Here is a 21,076-nt window from a genome sequence, read left to right as displayed (position 1 = left end):
TCCTCACCAAAAGGAGCCCATCTCTAGCAGGATCAGCCGTCTTCACCACATCTTCAACAGGCCACCAACGCCGGCCCAAATAAACTGCCAAGACTACAACAAGAAAAGAACAGGGGAACACGTTACCTGCAAATACAAAGTAGGTTCTACTCCTCCTTCCAGCTGACTCCAGTTTGATCTGCTGTGAGACAGCAGAACAATTGTATTTCAGTTTCTCCTCCACATCCCTTGCTCCCAATTTTCAGTACTGCACGAAGGGAAGGTAATTTTTCTCAGGAATTGATGTGACTTTGGTGTGACAACGTGCGTGCCACACGAACAAAGTACCTCCTGCATAATAATAAGTTCAGTAGCAGAGTAGGTTTGAGTGGCATTTGGGACAGAGGAGCTACCTGGCTAAAGGTTACTGTTTTGAAGGTTCTTTCAGACCTTCCCCTGCCCACACACATATATTTGCATATATCTGAGTGCCCACATTTGCACTCATGCAACTCAAACACAAAAGTTCTCATATCTGTTTTATCAAACAGGTCTCTGTGTGACTGAATTTCTCTCTCTCTGTACCTCTGGAGTACAGACTCCTAAATCACAGACAGATATTCACAGAGTTTCAAAATGCATACACAGAGGTTTCTATCAACAAAGGACAGACAAATACACACATAAATAAGATACACTTTGCCTTGAAGCAAAAGTGTATGATCAACCTACGTAAGTCAAGTCCTCACGTAGGTGCCATGCAAAACTTGCACCCCACTTCTTCTCATCCTTCCTCAATTTTTCACATATGCAGGAACAAGTACTTAAACCCTACTCCTACATGTTCATGTACAGAATTTGTTGCCTGCCAATAGATTTACAAGAAAAATACTGAAGCAGCAACAGCGACACTGAAATTACTCCCAAGCCTTGTTAAGAAAGAAAAGTTTTGACACGGGGTCATTTCAAAGGATAGAGAAAAGATTTTAAGGGTTTAGATGAGGTTTCAGAATAAACACAGAAGCCTCATCATTTATGACCACAAACACGTCAAAGAAAATATTTCAGCAAGAAGAACTTTTATTGTCTGCACAGTGGTGACATTCACCTCACGAAAGCACATGGCCACAATTTCAGGGTTGCTCAAGAACACCAGTATCTTTACTACAATCAAATAGGGCAGCTAGCATGCCCATTTTTAGATAAAAAGATAATATATAATACAGGAAGTATGTGGCCAAGAACAGTACAGGGTTCACACCTCTTGAGTCCTAAGAGAGCTCCATCAACTGGCTCTCTAACCCATCCAACAAGGGACAAACACAAGAAAGTTCAAACCCATCTATGAGTTGGAGACAAATTCACACACAAGGAAGGGAAGTGACTTTGAGGACAGGGTTCATCATTTACCTGTTTTAGCCCCAGGTTATACAAATGTCACTGATGCACACAGGTTGGTTTCCCTTTTTGCTTCGGCCTCTATTGCTCCCACTGGCTTTAAGGCTTAGCTAACTTATATTCCAAATAAATTATTAAAGCATGTGCCAGAAAGCATCACACTTTGTGCACTGGGTTAACAAGGAAGGAGCACTGCACGCAAGGACAGATGCCTGTTTATAGCACCAGATTCAATTCATTAAATATTATGCACTTACTTGCATGGGAGTTTCATACCCTTTGTGTGATGGATTCAATCTGTTCCCTCAAACCCTTCCCTCTGCTTTCAAATGCAGCAGCCACTGCTCCATTACACATCCATGAAACACGCAGCTACAAAGGGAGCTGAGTCACACAAAGGGGACATTACAGGCCAAATGCTGACTTTAATGAGAGCTGCACAGAGGTTTGGCACACAGCTCAGACATACAAGACACACAGTAAAGGTCAGAGAAGTTTAAAAAGGCTTTGAGGAAAATAGGAAGATGCATAACCATGTTGGAAGGAGTTACTTTTATAGAACATTTACTGTGCTATTCAATAATTTAAATGTATGGAAGGGAACACTAGTTGACATAGCAACTGTCACATCACATTACTTGAGCAACCTTATCTATATGGATGCCTTCCTTGAAGGAAAAACATTTCTCCAGATTTCACACAAACATATGTACTTCGCTTTTTGTTATCATTTTTCAAGACAACATCTGGTCTGCAGTTAAATCCATCCATGCTTCCCCATACTCTCATTTTCATTTTATAATCAACTTTGAGGAGCACTATTTCAAATGCGAACATGATTTGTGAGACCACATGTTCCTTCTCTCTCCTTTCCCAGTCCTGCTGTTCTTTCCAAGACACTGGGTTACGTTCACCTGATCATGAGAGATTGAGTTGTTGCCAACACACATCACCTGAACCCTGTGAATCACCATGTACATGATCATAATGACCTTGCCACTGTAAGACTTGATGTGTTTGATCTTGCAGTTGCAAGACCAGGTGAAGTGGATCAAGTCCAAAGCATTTCAGGTCACAGTTAATGGAGTTTATACATGCTCAGGTGGGTGTTTGCCCTGTAAGCCCCAGCTTGCTAAACCTCAGTACTTTCATCACTTGCAGTCAGACAAACATACTCAGAGTGTTGCAAGATGCACACGATTCCACAGCACAGGGGTATTTGGAACCCAGTACTGAGCTGAATTAGGCACTGAGAATAATGCAATTGTGATTATGAAATGTCTCCTTTTGCTAGGCAAACATGGATCCCTTCCCAACTCAGGCCTGGATTATATTTTTACTTCCAAATGTTCCCACACTGGTGTGCAACTATTTGAATGAAACGTGCACATCAGGACTCTACACAGAGAGTAAAGAAATAAAAGTAAAGCAACATCCAGCCTGGTCCTTCTTTTTCCCCTGCCTTATCTGAACTGCTGAAACACATCCCTCAGTCCCAAACTAAATAAAGGCAACGATATATAGGAGAGATGTAATTTGAGTTTAATAAATATAGAATGTACCACTTCTTTATCTTAGATAAAGTCATCTTTACCTTAATTTTGGCAGTATTTCAAATTGATGGCACACTTACAGAGGTTGGTTTTGCCAGATTTATACGTTGGAAGGAGGATGGTAAATCACCCCAACAAGCAGTTCCATGCAACCAGGCCTAGGTGAGCTCTGATACTGGAGCAAGCTCACAGATCCTACATCAAACCGTGTTCTGCAGCTGGGTCCTGTCTTTAAAATGCAATAAGAGCATTTTCCTCTCTTTCCTAAGAGTTTTATCTAAATAAATATGCTAAAGCTTGGGAGGCAGGCAGATGCTGCAGGAATGGCAGCCACTCAAGTACCTCAGATTATCTTTCCTGCAACCAGCTATGTCTTCTATAATTCAAGTTTTACTCAGTGATTTGTTGCAAATGTCTTGTGATAAATGTTCCAAGGCATCTAACAGTTATTGTGAATTATTATATACAGCATACAGAAAATGCCACAATAAGGTATGTTTATTTAGTGTTATAAAGATGTTAATCACCCATGTTATGCTCTGTAGGCTCTTACAATACAATTTACATTCTCATAAAAATTTCTATACAGATATACTAACAGAACACAGCACTCAGCCCATCAAAAATAAATTAAAAATGCTTCCAACCAAGACCAAGTCCTATGGAAAAGCTGCCATACCCATTTTCTCTTTGAAATATGCAGATCATTTCAGACCACAAGCTACACATCAAATTCTGGACAACCCATGCGATCAAGATCATCAGATATAAACCTCAGTGGTGGAATATACCCCTCATTAACCCATGTTCAAGAATTAAATGCCATCAAACTGAAACATCGTACGTGGGGACAACCAGGAAATCTGTTTCTAGAAGCACCCCTGGTATGAAAGAAAACTAAAATGCAGAGGCAGTGGACAGGTAGAGAAAGAGAAGAGATCAACATACACACACAACTCAGCAGGCTTTAGAGAACTCATGGAAACATTAAAAATCATCTAACAAAAACAAAAATCACATCAAATTTGATGTGTGTAGGAAGGCTGGCCACATGTTTATAGCATATAAAACCCAGAAACAAAGAACTTCCAGTAAAATCCTTTAAATCATACTTTTAGAAGGCAATATTAAAAAACAGGTGATGTAGCCTTTATTTAAATAATTAGACTTAGTGAGCTCTCTGTTTCTGTGACTATGGGCTGGTAACTTAAGCTGAAGTTTTGCAAGGGGGTCACAGCAGTCAGTCAGGCTGTTGTTTATAATATAATAAGGTGTTTATTCTGCCAGGTTTAAGCTTTTAATGAGGACAGCTATCATGTAATTTAGGCTCCAACATGGACTTGTTTGACTTGTTCCTGTGAGAAATCATTTTCCTTGTGTGCATGTATCTCATTAATACTTGTTGTTCCTAATACTATGAGATCATTTAACTGAAGAGCTGTGCTAAATGCACTTTCACCTGCATTTATTTAATAATTCTTTATTTTTGCCTTGTAGTTACAGATCCCAATTCCTCTTGTGCAGCCTGAACTAACTCACTGCTGTTTTCAACTACATTCCTTTGAATATGAGTCAGGAGGTGTGAACAACTGCACTCAGAGCAAGTCTGGCCTCCAGTGTAGACACTTCTTTATCACACCAGTGCCTGTATGTCTCTTCAGGAAAATATTAATGGAATATATAAATTAATGGCAGGAAAGGAAGTCAACATCAACAGTTTTAGAGGGACCAGAAAGTCTTTTGACTACACTTGTAACTTGGGAAGGTCTCCTACCTTCAACTGTGTGAATCACAACCCATTAGCAAATGTCCAATTGGAATCGTATGTAGGAGCTGGGAAACTGCAGAGTTCACCTCCAACCACAGATGATTTTAATCTGCTTTTTGTTCTTCTGAAGAAATTTCCTGGTTATGGGGTTTGGACTGAACAATGAGCACTTACTTAGAGTAACAGAACCTGTTCTAGGAGTGCAAGATCGTTACCTGACACACTTCAGAACTGAACGCAGAGCGCCAAACTTTGTGCCTTGCCTTTGTTCTATTATTAAGAATACTGGCTAGTAAGGCCTTTCAGGCATAATTTATGGCTTATCCTTTAAAAAAAAAAAAGGTATACTTTTAAAGACAGATGTCATTAGTTTGCTGCCACATTTGGAAGCTGAAAGTTTAAGAAGTTTCATGTGTTCAGCATTTCCTAAGTGCCACAATGGGTCAATGCAAAGGTTCATGTCTCCATTGTAGATGTTCCAAAAATTCCACAGCCCACTGCTTCACAACAGCTCCACCACTCCTCATCTAATCTATGCACCAGTAGATACTCCTCACACACCAGTACTGCAAATAAAAGGCAATTAAACCTAGGACTGAAGACAATATCATAAATAAAAAAAAATATACAAATAAGTAAGAAGCAATACAATTTCACAGCTGTATTTTATTGCTTAAGGATTTCAGAATTCTATCCAAACTATAATGTACATCATCCTGAATTAGAAAAATATTACCCCAATCAAATAAAGTCAGAAAGAGTAATAGATTTATCCAAGGTGATTTTTCAACTACCAGCAGAGAATTTATGCACAGAATTTAAAAGCTCTGATTGTCAATTTTTCCTTCTAATCAGCAGCTCACCGTCACAAATCCTTGACAGGTAAACTGAATCCACTGCACATTCAAAACAAAACCCAGAATATTTAAATATATAAACAAACAGATCATCTTAAAAGTAAAGAAAGTACAACTACTCAAATTTCAAAATATTTTGACCAATTCTAACCTGTCTCTTTATCCTTTGGATCAGTTAACAGCAACAGTTTGCAAGTAGGATTATTTCGGTAGAGGGGGACAAAACACACACAGGAATCTTCAAGTTTAACCTAAAAAACAAACAAGCCCTGTAGCTGTTTGTACTGCAACGCTCACCAGAAGTATTTCATGTATCAGATGCACTTATGATATGTTTTATTGACATGCAGGGTATAAACTCAGCTCAACACCCTCTCAATCCTCAACTTCAAGGCACTGAAACATATATAATACTCTAATATTATCTATAAGTAATGTTAATTTAAAAGAAATCAAGCTACTGAAGTTAGCAAAGCCCTTAATGCTGACTTGCTGTGGTTAGTCCATAACCTGGCTTTGAACAGCTACACAGCAGACAAATGGTGTTATGAAAGTCCAGACACATCAAATGAAAACAAATACAACTTGCACTTCTTACAGCATCCTCCAGCTGAGCACTTGTGGTGTTTTGCAAACAATGAATTAAGCCTCGGGGTACAGGGAGTATCAAAGCATTAGGGCAGTGCCTGGGCAGTTTATCTGCGAGGCACAGGGAGGGTGGATAATTGGCACAAGGTAGTTAAGCTGAAGGCAAAGCTAAAATCAAAATGCAGCTCTCAAGCTTTTGGTCTTAGACTAAACTTCTACACGATGTGACACATAAACACAAAATTACTGTGCTCAAACAGCTCTATATGCATAGAAATGACGATTTCCATATGAATATTGCAAATGCTGTCATGTAAGTTTAGGTACAGGCAAAGACTGTGCATGACTTAGCACAGTATGTACTGTACTTTCCAAAATCTGGTCCATTGTGTATGTGTGGGTGTGCCTCTCTCGCTAATTGCACCCATTTGTCAGTTTGCTATGAAACTCAAATCATTCATGTGATGCATTTAATATTTCTTGGTGCACGGAAAGAGTATGAATATGGATTATTCAGGATAACAACTTTAAATTGAAACCACTGTTTGCTGATTTATGGGTGCCAGAATCTTGGAATCATCTCTGCAAACACTGGACTCCAGGAAAAAAAAAACAAACTGAAAACTGCTTGAAAACTGTATTCATGAGCTTGCCTAAATCTCACTGTGTTCTGGGGATTCAGTCACTCTTTGCACACTTCCAGCATAACAGCATCAATGTCACTATGGCACCTGGGAGCACTACCATAATTAAAAGGCCAGGACTACTTCCAATGCTGTTATTTTGTTTGATAAGGTAATGTGCACTTTCACAGGTGTTAACAACACCAGCAGAAGCCAAGCATAGCTCTGTGTGTGGCTGCTGCCAACATGCTCCCATCCTGACTTGCAACAATCCTGGCTATTTGTGTCCTGAATGCCTGACCAAGCCATACCTAAAAGGAGTTCTGTGACCCGAGCAAGGGGGACTGACAGCCACTTAACTCCTGCTAAATAATTATTCACACTTGCCAGTCCTGCCACTTGAAACCTGCTTTAATTCAGATGCAGAGGAGAAAAAAAAAAAGCTTGATAATGCAGTATTCAAACAGCAAAATCCTCATCCTCCAGGTTGCAGGTATATAACAGAGATTGTCAGCTGGGATGTTCACTGGGAATGGAAGCTTCACCTTATTACACTTAATTAATTTTTAATTACAAAATATCAACATTCTTTGAGCTATTTATTATAGAGTATAAGGAAAAAGACAATACAGCAAGAACATTAGCATCATTTGTGCCCTTGACTAGCTGTCTGACTGCAGATTAGATTAGACCTGAATTAAATGAATGCAAAGAGAAATGTGTTGCTATGAGACTCAAATCAGTCATGTGATATATTTAAGGGTTGGTGACAAGCCACAAAAGCAAAGACAGTTGTGAATCAAAAGCCAGAAGTCCACCTTTAACTGCTCTCACCATGTGTAGCTACTGCAGGAACACACACACGGCACTGTCAGGATTTTAACTTCCCCTCCCGTCTAATGGAACAGCAAAGGAGCTTCCAAAAGTATAACCAGGCATAAAAGGCCGAGGTAAGGACACAGAAGCCCTAAATTGGGGGATCTTTGCATTTTCAGGTCTGTTTGTATTTAACCCTACAAGGTCCACTAGAGGGCATTAAAAGAGTATTTAAACCCAGTTACATTCCCAGCTCAAAGCCGAAGCTGAACCCACCTGGAACAGCATTTTTCTGGAAACTACTACATATCATATTCCTAAACTGCAGAAAACCCACACTATTACAAACATTTATTTCACCTAATCCAATTTCTGCTTTTACAGTACAATAACAGGTAGCCCAGCACACCTTTTATGATCTAGAATTAAAGGTTTCATAGGTTGACTGAAGTAAAAATTTTTAATAGGCCTATTCAGTCACCTGCATTCCCCCAGGTGGCTTAGGAATGGACCCTAAAGCATTGGCACCTATAGGATTTATGCTGATCAGAATTCCTTTGGGAGAACCCCTACTCAAAATTATCAATATAAGTATAGGAAAGAATGGAAACAAACAATGAGCTGTGTCACAATACCTGTGTAAACTGCCCAGCAGAGGCAGAATACAGAGCTGCACCACAGCGTAAATCTCGACCAACTCACTTTTGATCCAGCCCTGTAAGGAGGCAGGTCAAGATGCAAAGTTCACCTAAGTACTCCAAACCCTCTTCCAGGCATGCAGTTGAAGCTCATCTCTCATTTACAGCATGCAAACTATGAAATAATGCAGGATTTGATGGTTTTAGGAGATCTACAATCCAGCCACACCAGTTTACCCCTGTTCACAGACAATGAGCACAACCAACAAACTGATTTCCAAGTATCAAACTTGCAGTATGAAAAACATCAGCCTACTACCTCTTGTCCTCCAGGGAGGGAAAAAACATCAGGAGTGGGCAATGATTTCTTCAAGAGTTTGTCATAGTATGTTTGAGCATCTCCTTGCAGAACCTCTGGATCTTCTGCTATTGTATCGACCAAGCAAAGGCAACCTGTAGTTAAAATAAAACACAAGATGTTTTGACTTTTTAAATGAACTAAGAAGCATGAGTTTCAAAACCCCAGTTTCCCCAGGAGCTGCTTGGTGTAGCTGGGGCCTTAATGATCTCATTAGAGCCTTTTGGATAATCCTAGCCTAAAACAGTAATGCTGGTAAAAAATTAACAGTATGTTATTTAACTCTTGACATGCAATTTTACAAAGGAGATCCATGACAGCATCAAATCACTTTTGTCTCCTTTGAATTCAACAAGCAGAGTCTCAAATTTCTCTAGGTGTAAGTAAATTGCTTTAAAGCTGGAAGAGGGGAAAAAAAACCTTCAAAACACAGCCCAAGTCCAAAAATATAACAGGGAAAGAATTCCAAGGATTTCACTCTTTCTTGGAAACCTGCCCCTTTATGGGTCAGTTGTAGATCACTAGGTTTTTATTTCTCTTTTTTGAGTAACTTCAATTGGGCACTTTCACATCAGCGAAAGAATGTAAAAAATATTAAAAACACACACAAGACTTCCCAAAATAGTAACATCCTCTTTTATGCAACATAACTTTTAATTCACGTGATTCAATGCCGAAGGGTATTTGGTAATTGCATGCAAACAAAAAACTCACACATCTGATGCCTGTTACTTAAATGCAAAGTCCCACTTGGTGTTCTGAAGAACCAATAACCTCCTCCTGATCTAACAAACCCGTCTGGTGGCTCATCACCAGCCCAAGAGAAAGAACATAAGAAATGTGTTGCTGTCCAAACGGTGTCCTGCCAGTCTTCCATCACAGGAAGGAAATAATTTCAATTCAAGGGGCTTTCAATCAACCAGCTACACCTGCAGCTCTTGTAAGCCCAAAACCGAGGACAAAATCTTCTCCCACACTGCTGTAGTTGGAATCTTAGTTCTGAATGCTCCATTTTTAATCATGGTTTGGCCTCTTACAGCAGCTCCTGTGGCTCAAGTAAAATGTGAAAGAACTGCACAGTAAGTGCAAAATAAATGGCTGAGACAACAGAGTGTTGTAAGAACCACTGCAAGAATATCTATATCAAGATTCAGAAATTATGAATCATAAAAGTACCATATTGAAAATGATGAAAATTATACCTTTCCACATAAAAGTAGGAGCAAGGGATTTGTAGTGCCAGTTCAGACTATTCATCCATGGTCCCACCATTCTCCCTCCAGCAGTGATCTGCATCTGATTTCTCAGCAAAGGGTAAGAAACTGCAGCTGATAATTCACCACTACACAGCACTGCTTAAAATGCTTTAAACACTATTTTCCTGCCCTTTGCAGGCAATCAGCTTCTATCCTGAGGCTTGACAGCAAAGCTATGTATTCAGAATGCTGAACAGAAGCTACTCTGTAAATGTGTTTCATGGTATGTTTGTATGTGACAAAATGGGAGAGAAAAGAGCATTGCAACATTGGCAAGTTGGGTCACATTATAAAATCCCAGGCAGTCCCTAGGAGGGTTTCTTCTGCAGAAAGTGTGTACTGTGCAACACCACCAAGCAAAGAAGTCGTGTGAGGAGAGAAAATAAAGATTATTATTAAAAATTCACAAATGTAAATCTACTAGTAAATTCATTCTTTGCAAAAGAGCAGCATGCAAGACTTAGGTTTAGCACAAAGAAAAATATTTGCCATGCTAATAAATACTGTTCATGAGGTGCAGCTCACAAGGCTCCCTCCTGCCACGGCTCAGCCAATGCAGCTTCACAGCACAGTCATTTTCTGCTCCCTGAACAAAGCAACTGGTGCCTTCAGGGTCACATGAACCTCCTGCTAAGAACATGCTTGTACTCTAAGGCAACAGTGACCATCTGAAGGACAAAATCAGGTCACAGATTAAATATTGAAGCCATAAAGAAAACTTCTGATGAACTTGCCATCAATACAGCTTTGCACAGAAGTAATCTTTTTCTCTAAAATATGTTTACAGATTTCCAGCTGTCTTTCCTGTGCAACACACTGAAAAGGCCCAAGTGAGTCAGGAGCACACACTCCAATAAAGGGGAAATCAAAAAATTTTTCCTGAAGAAAATTAGTGTCTCAGCCTCTGTGTGTAAGGGGAGGAGGGAAAGTGAGGGTCCTTTAGGAACAACATGGAGCAGAAGTCTCACTTTAGGTCCCCTGGAGTGTTCTCAAGAAGTCAGTGGAGCTAAGGCTGGCTTTGGTGAACATCCCCCCAAACCTGCACACACATGCACATACCACTCATACTGTTCAGCTGCCACAGGCAGGAGAAAAATCACTTGTCTGAATTTTTTTTGAAATTAACTAATGTGTTTCCCAGTACAAAGTGACAAAATAATATTTGCACTGGTGTGCATGTCCCTTTTACACATTGTTTTTGTATACAGAAACACAAAAACCCCCTCAAAGTCTATACATAATTATTCTTATTAAGCACTTGACTAAATCAATAATAATTGCTGTCTAACAGGATGTTATAAAGATTCCTAAAGAAAATGCAAAATAATTTAACTTCACTTTAAAATAAAAGCAGTGCTGTTCTCCCATGAGTGCTTCAGTCTGAGGACCCCACCAGCATCTTGGGATAGCAAAATCACAAAGTTCCAAGGAAAGGACAGGATTTTATTTGAATTTGCTCTTCCCCAGCAGCAAGAAAAGAGCACATGGTGGCAGGCAGTGTGCCAGGCCCCTGCCAGCACTCCTTGGACGGGCACTGCTCACAAAGGGTTACCCTGAGCAGGGGAAGGAGCGAGGGCCGAGTCATAAAAGGGGCCTCTCTCTGCAGCACAGAGGAGGGACCATAAACCATAAGGAGGGTAAATTTAGAACGGGAGGCCTCCTGCATGAGAGGGATTCCTGACAGTGCCACTGCAGAGGCTGAGACCTTAAACAGCCAAAGCTGGTAAACAAGGTCAAGGCACCAGGGTTCACAGACAGACACCGGGCTTTGTCTCTCCCAGGGCATCCAGGGCAGAGGAGGTGGAAGGGTGTGCAATTCCACCAGGAAAACCTACTTAGAGGTGAATAAATGAGAAACCCGAAGGAGCATGCTTCCATTTCCAGCATGCAGAATAGATTTTAAAGCAAAAACAAGCAGTGCATCTGCTTCTCCTCTCTTTTGTTTCCATGGAGCAGCCTGGGCCACGTTCTCAAGCGAGGATGTGCAAGTACATCTCCTCTCACTACAGTGATCTGTCATCAATCTGACTGGGAATCTCATTTTTAAAGTGAAAAGCTTTTAATAGCTTAAACCAGCTATAAAAACAAGCAGCACTGCCCATAGCACTCAGTCATCTTTAGGAGATTCTACCCTCCAGCACCTCTAAGTAACTCAGCCTAAAACATCATGCAACTCTGACACTAAGGCATAAACCAAGGCCCCTGTTTCAGTCCTGATCCCTAAACTCAGCTTTTTCTATACCCATTGCTATTCCATCTCTGATCTCCAGAAGAGAGAGCTGAATTTCATGGGGGTTTCATTAAGTGGACAAATACCCTCCTTGAGAGGTTAAAGTAAAAATTTTACATCACTTAGGACCCAAAGAGATCAATATGTGGGAATCCATATATATCTAATTAACATGCATATGGTCTGCATCAGGTAGATAAATAACAAATGCAATCACAAAATGGGAGACAATACTTTAAACTAGAAATAATTTTTGTAGATTAAAGACAGACTTCCATCATTACAGATTCAGCAAGAATTTCTTTCTACCAGATAAAGTAAGCAGGAAATATTTTTCCATGGGCAAAAGAATTTATTCTCAACACAACAGAAAACACATGGTGCACACAGTTGTACGTGAAATTCAACAAGTGAAACTGCAGACTGCTGAAATACCTGAAGGTGAAGGACATGCTTCCATCTAATCAGATATTCTGAAGATTCTTCTTGATGGTCCTTCTATATCCCCTGCAACTAAACCCTGTGCCATAACAGAAAGAATTTAACTAGAATACAGATAACCACAGACTTACCTCATTAATATAATGCTACAGCAATTCAAATAACCATTACATCCCTCAAGCTCCCTTTCACTAGACCAGTCATTTTAATACCAATGTATTATTTTTACTGTTTTGCCATTATCTAACAAACCAGTTACAACCTGGGACAATCAACTCTGTCTCATCGTAAAGATGCTTTAAATAGTCATTCGAGTTTCAAATGGGTAGGTACTGCCAGTACACTTGTTATTTTTGACCATGAAGCCAATGCAAAATTTATTAAACAAGACATATTTCATGGAATCATGGAATGGTTTGGATTGGAAGGGATTGTAAAGATCATCTTGTTCCAATCACCTTCCACTAGACCAGGTTACTCAAAGCTCCATCCAACCTGGCCCTGGACACTTCCAGGGATGAGGGATATTTGCTTCCACTGTTAAGAATATTCCATTCCTGCATTCATGTGTAGCTAATTAAGACTGTTTCCTTAAGCCAACAAAGCTGGGGATGCAGTTTTTCCCAGCCCAGACACACCACTGGGTTGATTAGATGCACTGAGGTATTGCTGGTACTCCCAGGAAAGAAGGACTTGTTGAAATGCCCATTACAGAGATTTGTAAGGGCACTCAGGATGCAGCCAGATTGTAAAGCAAAATACATCAACCTCACCGTAGATGAAGCATGAAAAGTGTTATGTCTGAAGTGAATTAATCATTTATCCTACAACTACTTTTTCATGTTCTACAAACACAGAGGAGGATACTACATGCATCCATTAGGAACTGTATGTTTACAGAAGAGCCATCAGTCACCACAGGATTTGTATCTGGACTTTGTACATTTGTGCAAATCTGTGCATAATTTTACATGCAAAAATATGAAAAACATCTCAGATTTCTAGTGGTGCACAAACAAGACAGATTAAAAAAACTTAACATTTCTAACTTTCAAGTTTCATTATTTTTTAGTCACTTTTGCCATGTCTAATGTTCACAATAGCAGCACTGGCTTTGTTTGCTGGCTTTATTTTCATGCCAATATATTTCACAATAACAAAAAAAAAAAAAAAAAAACCAAAAAACAACTTCAGCAGGTTTTGAGTGTCTCTGACAGTATTGTGAGGTTTTTTTGTCCAAGAAATATTTTCCCTTTTTTTCTTTTTAAATCAAAACCCACTCTGCAATACGAGACAAACATGTGCACCAAGACAAAATGACAGCATATCGTGTCAATATTTAGGAGGGAGTGTTCTGGTAATTAAACCACGCAAGTGAGCCCAGAACTCCTAAGATTTATTCTTAACACAGGTGTGGTTTTGTGGCCCCTACCAAATCACTCCATCTTCTGACTGGTTTCTTATCAGTTAAGTGCGTGTCTCATCCACCACTTCAAAAAGGTGTGACCTCCTTATCAGTGTCTTTGGAGTCACAACATAAAAAGACAAAGATGTAACACAAATTGTTCTCTGTTCTCCTGTGGGCTGTCACTGCCACACCATGGCAGCACAACCAGGACAATGGCTAGGATCCAATGATAAGGGGGGTTTTGCCCTTCTAAATCACACACCCATAACTGAAGTGCTGTCCCTTACCCTCTGTGTTAAACAGAAGTGCTTCACATCAGCTTCCCTCCTTTCCTTCCCTTGAGCTTGAACAGCTCTGTGCATGTGGTTATCATTAGACAGCCACATTTGTTTAACCTTCCAAAGGAAGGAAGAAGTCTTTGGCACGTTCCCAGGAGCACACACACAACCTGACTCTCATATCCTGCATTTAATTGAGCAAATACATGTCAAAAACCCAAGTTCCAGTGCAAGTGAAACCTCAGCATCACAACAAAGTGTGGTGGAAACGGAGCCAGTGGGCAAGGCCGTGGTGTGGGATCTGCCCAACAAGGCAAGGCAGCTCTTACCACGTGCTGCCCATCATTAATGAAAGCAAAGTTCTTCCCCACTGCATTGCTTTTCCTCATTATTAAAAGAGCAATCACTCCTGGAATGTAAAGGATAGAAAAGATGCCTTGGTGTTACCAGGTTTCTCTGTTTCAATCCAAAAATGCCATTTATATATTACTTCCCATCCTATCACAACTCAAATGGCAAGAAGAGCTTCAGAACACCAAATATAAGTTTCTGTCTGCAAATAATTTTCTGCTGTGGAATCAATAATTGAAGGCAGAAGAGAAAAAATAATCCTAATCCCATTCCCAATTAAGAAATCAAACATTAAATAGATGAGTTCAGATGTAGCTATAGCTGGTACTACTATAAATTTTGTCCCTCAAATGTCGGGCATCCCAAATGCAGGATGCCATCCTGTTAGACATCACATTCCCACTAATATATTTTTACTACTTATTTCAGAAAAGAGAAGAAAAAAGCTTTAAGCATATATATATCTTTAGCAGGATGCAGATGAGAAAAGGCTCTGAAAAATGTCAAACACCTTCAACTTCCACTTGCTTCAACGCACTCTGAAGGCTCTCAGAACATTCTGTTAGCAGGGTCTATAAAACATGTGCTATTTATTTTCCAAAACTTCAAGTAATCCACAATTTATGAAACGGAAAAAAAAATTAGGTAAGGGAATTAAATAATTGATTTAATTATTTAGCTCTTTTTGGACAAACACCTGGATGAAGCTATTTAAAATGTTTTCAAGACTGGAAAAGCAAGTGCATACTAAAGGGATATTTCCTCCACTCTAACCTGCAGTACTCCCATAATCAAAGTTCCAAAAACAGGTTCCAACTCTTATCTATTTTTCCTCAGATGGATCTTTAGCAGCGTAACCACTTACAAAAATAAAGCCACATCCAACTCACAGTACAGATAAATTAAAATACATCTGTGTAAACAGGCTAGCCTTGTCCTATTACACACAGAATGCACATCTGGGATGGCATGTTTAGCACAAAGTTCTAACCTAATGTAATTGAAAAAAGATGAGGAATTATGGCCCAGGAACAGACTTTACAACTAAAAACTGCAGCATTCTGTTAAACCATGGAAGTGCTACCAGCTGTGGCTATGACATATCAGGAATTCATACTTCTGCATATTTAACTTTCTTATTCACAGAGCTCAGATGTAAAAAAGAAAGAAGGGGCTTACAGAATAATTCAGAAAAAAAATATAGTGCTGGAGAAAAGGGACACTCAGAATTGTAATTAAGGCTTTAAGGTTCATGTTCACATCAGGTTTTTCTCAAGGAAATTCCATTGATTCACTGGGATTTCTGCTAATACCTCTGAATTTGTGAACATCAGCATTGAGTTCTTAATAAACACTGGGTTTTATACAACCAAGAAATGGGCAGAAATGTTCCTGGAAAAGTCTAACTTTGATTACTGAAGGCAGAGATGTGGATTTTTGGAATCACAGGATGGTTTGGGTTGGAAGGGACCTTAAAGACCATCTCATTCCAACCCCCTGCCATAGGCAAGGACACCTTCCACTAGACCAGGTTGCTCCAAGTCCCGTCCAACCTGGTCTTGAACACTTCCTGGGATGGGGCAGCCACAGCTTCTCTGGGCAACCTGTTCCAAACTTGTCTTTTCTTGCACAGGTAAGCAAAAAAAATCTAAGTTTGTCAACTTAATTATTTGTCTATCCCCTAAACAAAATAAGACATACAAAAAAAATACACAAGTTTTCCAGAACAATTGGAAAGAGGCTGACTTGAAAGGAAAATGACAGCAAAGATTCTCCAAAGAGCAGCAGAGCTTTCATGAATCTCAAGTTCAAATGTAAATAGTGGCAATTCAATCCTTTCCAAAGATGGAAGATGGAAAGGAGAATGCACTGATCAAAAGCCATCCTGTAACTTAAGGGAAAAGAGGAAGACAATGACTCCCATAGTCATAAACAAGGAATAGTGAAATGGCAGGAAATGACAACTGAGTTTGGCAAATGGTCTACAAGAGGATGATTTCACCCCATGGCTCCGGAGAAGCCAGACAGACTGACAGGACAGTTTCAGAAAACTGCTGCATTTTAATAATTTAAAATTATTACTGAAACACCCACTGTCACCACCTGGCATCAGGGCTCAAATTTAAGTACCACATAAAACACATTTTCCTATTACTACCATCACTAAAAGCAGGTGAGAGAAACCCAAGGTGACACCACACAAACTACAGCAGTGTGTGGCACACCAGGAGTACCTGAAAGCTCTGCTGCCAGAAAGGACAACATTCCCAAATAAAACAAAGCAGTGATGAAAATATGAGACAACTGTCTAGATATTCAGAGATACCAGCTTCAAATACCACATCATTTGAGTTGCAAATACTTTACATCTGACAGGCCTACTGCTCCCACCAGCAGAGAGCACAAGTCTGCCTAAGAAAGCCCAGCAGCCTTTCTCCAAATTACTTGCAACGAGCAATTTGCCCAGCCAGAATAATCTCAAAATAAAGCAATTATTTTGAGGGGGGAAAAAAAGGAAAGAAAGACACAAACAAACAAATCCCTTCCCCCAGTAATCCCAACTTTGCTGAATTTATTATGTGGCTGCAAATTAATATGTCACCTGCACCAGCTATCACAAGGTTGTCTCAGAAGCTGCTTTATTAAACAGCTGCAAGTAGTGGAGTAAATGTGTAAACATCTCACTTGCCTCTCCATGCCATTGTGTCAGCTATTCTACATGTCTTTGAAGGTGCTCCAAAATCAGCATGGCTCTGCTTTTCCCTTTTTCTCCTTTTGGGAGGAGGAAAAAGCAGAGCAGGAAGGACAGGCTGGCAACAGGGGGATAACTCTGTGCTCGCTGTGCTCTTGACAGTGAGGCTGCAAGTGTTCAAATTCAGTTTACACGGGCTCTTCTGTAAGGACAAAAGAAACCACTGCTGGTGGTTAAAAATGCAAAAGGTTTTGATTGCAATGGCTTGAAAATAAGCCAAAGATATGACTAGGGGGAAAAACACAGCAAGGCAGCTATGACCAGAATGGAAGAAACAAGGAAAAACACATGGCTCGACTTCAGAGCAGAAAATTGACTTAGGCTTTGCATAAACGACAGCATACCTCCAAGCCTGCCTGATCCACAGTCTGCCTGGAATGGGAACATGTAGGCTAAAAGCAGAGCCTATTAAAAGGCATAATGTTTCTAAACGGCATCTGTTACATACTAATAAGCATTACTTAAAGGACACAGGCCTTAAATTGCTACCAAACGTGCACTTATCTGAAACTGCTGCAAGGCAATCGTTACCCAAACGTCACATGACACCATGGGAATCTGAATAATAGAAAATGTTTTTATTTCCTTTGGCTTGGAATCATTACGCAGGAAAAAACATGGAGGCCCTTTCTGAGATTCTCAAACTGTGCAACTTCACAGGAACGGAGCACCAGCGAGAATTACACCAGCAGAGCCATTTGCCATCTGCTGTCAGTAATGCCAGAAAGACCAGCCACCAGGCAGAGGTTTCAAAGGTTACAAACACAACATTTTTAAGCACCCACAGACCTCTCCGTAAACAGCGAGCGGGACCCAGTTTAACTACAGATATGTGGGACCCGAGGGTCTGCCAATTGTTTTGCAAAGACAACATTCCAGAGCAGCGAATTGCAAAGGGTTTGGAAGTCTCTCAGTATGCAACCTTTCCACCGTGTGGAAAATACATGCCAGCCTGTTCACGTAGGTTCTTATAACATGCTCCCAACCGGGATGCCTGCACACCTCCCACTTGCAAATTGAAACCGGCTAGACTTTCTCTTGTGCTGTTTGTTTTCCCAAACTTTCCCCTCAAGGGAAGGAGTGTATTCACTGAAGTGCTATTATGGAAATGGGCTCTGGTTTGTTTGCTGGGTTCTGGACTGTATTTTTTTCTTTGGGGGAAGTATTTAGGATTTTGTTTCCTGATTTCTTTCCAGATCATAACTACATATTTGTGTTAAAGAAAGCAAGGTTTTGGTAACTTGCTTTACCTGTGGCAATGACAGCCCTCACCTCTTACATACACACACTCCTCAGTCTGAATAAAATTCTGCCTGTTCCATCCATGAGATCTGAGTTCCACTATGGTTGTTCATCAGTCTCATCTTCCAGCTCTGAGAAGCTTTTCTAGATGCAGAGACCACATTTATGATGATAGTGCCTATACAATACCTGAAATTTGTGGTTCCATCTTTCAGGCTGTTGACCTCCTGCCTATAAACTGATTAACATGGATTTCGTGGAGGGCAGGGAGATTTCCATCTTCCTCGAGAGACAGATGGAAATTTAAGACTTCATTAATGCAATTGCTAAACTAGATGTACAGGTTTCCCATCCTGTAACTATTTCTCAGGCTCCAGAGGTGTATATACGTGATTACTCACTGAATGTCCTTCCTGGCCTTTCTGTTGGATAGTTAAACACATACAAATCTGACTGCTGAAACGTTCTGAATTAAAAAGAATTTGTGAGAAGGCTCAATCTAAAACAAGAACCGCAAGTTCTAGGTCAACAGCTGCCCTGCTTCTCAACAGCAAGGTCTGCCTAGGACTTATAAGGGAGCTTAGAAACCTGGAAGTTGAAACAACCTTTCCCTGTGAAAAACAGTTACAGAAACAGCCCTCAAGACTGAGTTGTAGCATCTCAATTATAGCACAACACGAACTGTTGTTCATTTGTACAAGATCTAATGGTTGACTCCAACATGCTCTTAAAGCCTGCTGTACACTCAACTTGCTTATTATTAAAGATAGGTATATCCAACTAAATAACTATGCCAAAACTCAGACAATATCTAGAAACAACATCAGCTGTCCCAGAAGAGGAAGGGGATGGAAGAACAACTATTCTAAACATTCAATTTGAGAGTAATGAAAAAGTCAGGGAAAAATGCAGACTGAAGTGCCCAACAACACAATGTTTGCTTGGACATGAAAAACCAAATCCCATTCATCTATTTTATTTAAAAACATCAGTAGAATTGAAAGCCTTCCAAAGGAAAAAAAATAGCATTATTACAAATGTTTGACTTCCATAAGTGGTTGATAGCAGGGAAAAAATAGAGCAATCTGACTGAGGCACATTTAGCCATGAGCAGCAAGAGGAACTAATGAACAACATCATTATTTTACTGAAGGGGATGAAGTAGGTGCTTTAGACAAATGGCAGCAACTTAAAATGTGTTTCAGAAGATAAATTCACTTTCTCTCCATTTACCTGCTAGCGTGACAAATTAAGAAAGAGGAGTATAAAAACAGAGCAGGAGGGAAAGCAGTGCAAAAGCTAACTGAGGTGATGCAATGGGCCCTTATCCAAACGAGTGCGTGAACAGAGATTCTTGGAAGTCCTCCTAGTCAAATATAAACCCAGAACACTGCACACGCCAGACTCCTTTGGAAATCCACGGTGGAGCACGTGAAGAAGATTCACCTGTGCTTAAATCAGGTCGCTTACCAGGCACTGGGAGCAGGGCCATTCGGGAACTGATGTAACATCTGTTCATCTCAAAGCAGTGCAAGCCCAGCAGGTACTGAGGGGCTGAGCAGCTCTTTGCCCACTGCCAGAAACATCAGCAAATCAACTTCTCCTAGTTACGAGGAGATGAGCGGAGAGTGGATTTTTTTCAAAAAATATATTGGTTTCCATGTACTTCTTGTTCTACTGTCAGCTCACCGACAGCAAAAAAAAAGGTTTTACTGAACACTTTTTAAAGAAAGCATATTATATACTTTGTATACAGTATATATGTATAAATATTTTATAGTATACTGTGTACACTACTCTGTAGTATACAATGCTTTTTATATCTCATCTCTACACCAAAACAGTTCTACTAATTATGTTCGCATGGTCAAGAAGCAATGTGTTTACTGCTGCTTTTGTCCCTGTCAAACCATGCTCCTTTTGTTAAACTGTGGGTTTGCTCAGTCTGAGTAAACAACTGCCGACGGTGCCTGATATTTGGCTTTAAAAAACTGCTATTTTTACGCCGTATTCCCACTGCTTTTTAGCAGTTCTCAAGCAGTGAGTTATTAAAGCCTTAAACTCATCCACCTGCGCCGAGACCCTCGAATGCGCTCTGCACAGAGGAGTTCGGGGATGAGCCTCTCGAAGCATCACCCTCCGAACCACAGCGGACGGGAATCATCGGGCCAGTCCTCTCTGCTTCAGGACTAGCCGAAAACCTGGCAAAGTTACCGGTACGCTTGGGAAAAGGGGGGGAAAAAAAACCCTGTAGCGCTGCCCCTGCGCGCAGGGGGTCGGGCTGTCCCGCCTCCCTCAGGCGCAGCGGGCGCGGCCATGGAGGCGCGGGGCTCGCCCGGGCGCGGCCGCGGGCAGAGATTCCCTGGAAAGACCCGAGTGTTCTGCGGCGTTGCAGCCGCCCGTGGCCATCCCGGCGCCGGGGCCCGAGCCGAGCCGCTCCCTCCCTCTTACCCGCGGCGGCTCTTCCTCCTCCCTCGGCCGCCATCACTTCCTGAGGGCGGGCACGGGGCAGCCCTGAGGGCGGGACGGGGGTGGGCGGT

General features: G+C 40.7%; 1 protein-coding gene across 6 annotated transcripts in view; it reads right to left on the bottom strand.

The window, feature by feature from the left end:
* Positions 1-21,076, bottom strand: part of FAM169B (family with sequence similarity 169 member B) — a 47,392-nt gene that overhangs the window by 16,192 nt on the left and 10,124 nt on the right. For 3 of the 6 annotated variants that reach the window (XM_032700643.1, XM_032700647.1, XM_032700644.1), the window contains exons 5-7: positions 8,540-8,673; positions 5,707-5,806; positions 8-93 (exon numbers count right to left, since the gene is read on the bottom strand). In XM_032700643.1, coding sequence (XP_032556534.1) covers positions 8-93; positions 5,707-5,806; positions 8,540-8,673 — 320 coding nt within the window. Of the gene's footprint in view, positions 1-7; positions 94-5,706; positions 5,807-8,539; positions 8,674-12,499; positions 12,585-20,987; positions 21,039-21,076 lie in introns of those variants that run through there. The other 3 variants (XM_032700646.1, XM_032700645.1, XM_032700648.1) reach the window with 3 other exon arrangements.

Source organism: Chiroxiphia lanceolata, chromosome 12 (genome assembly GCF_009829145.1).
Source record: "Chiroxiphia lanceolata isolate bChiLan1 chromosome 12, bChiLan1.pri, whole genome shotgun sequence".
Classification (NCBI taxonomy): domain Eukaryota; kingdom Metazoa; phylum Chordata; class Aves; order Passeriformes; family Pipridae; genus Chiroxiphia; species Chiroxiphia lanceolata.
Note: the sequence above shows the minus strand (reverse complement) of the source record. Positions and strands in the feature narration are given on the sequence as shown.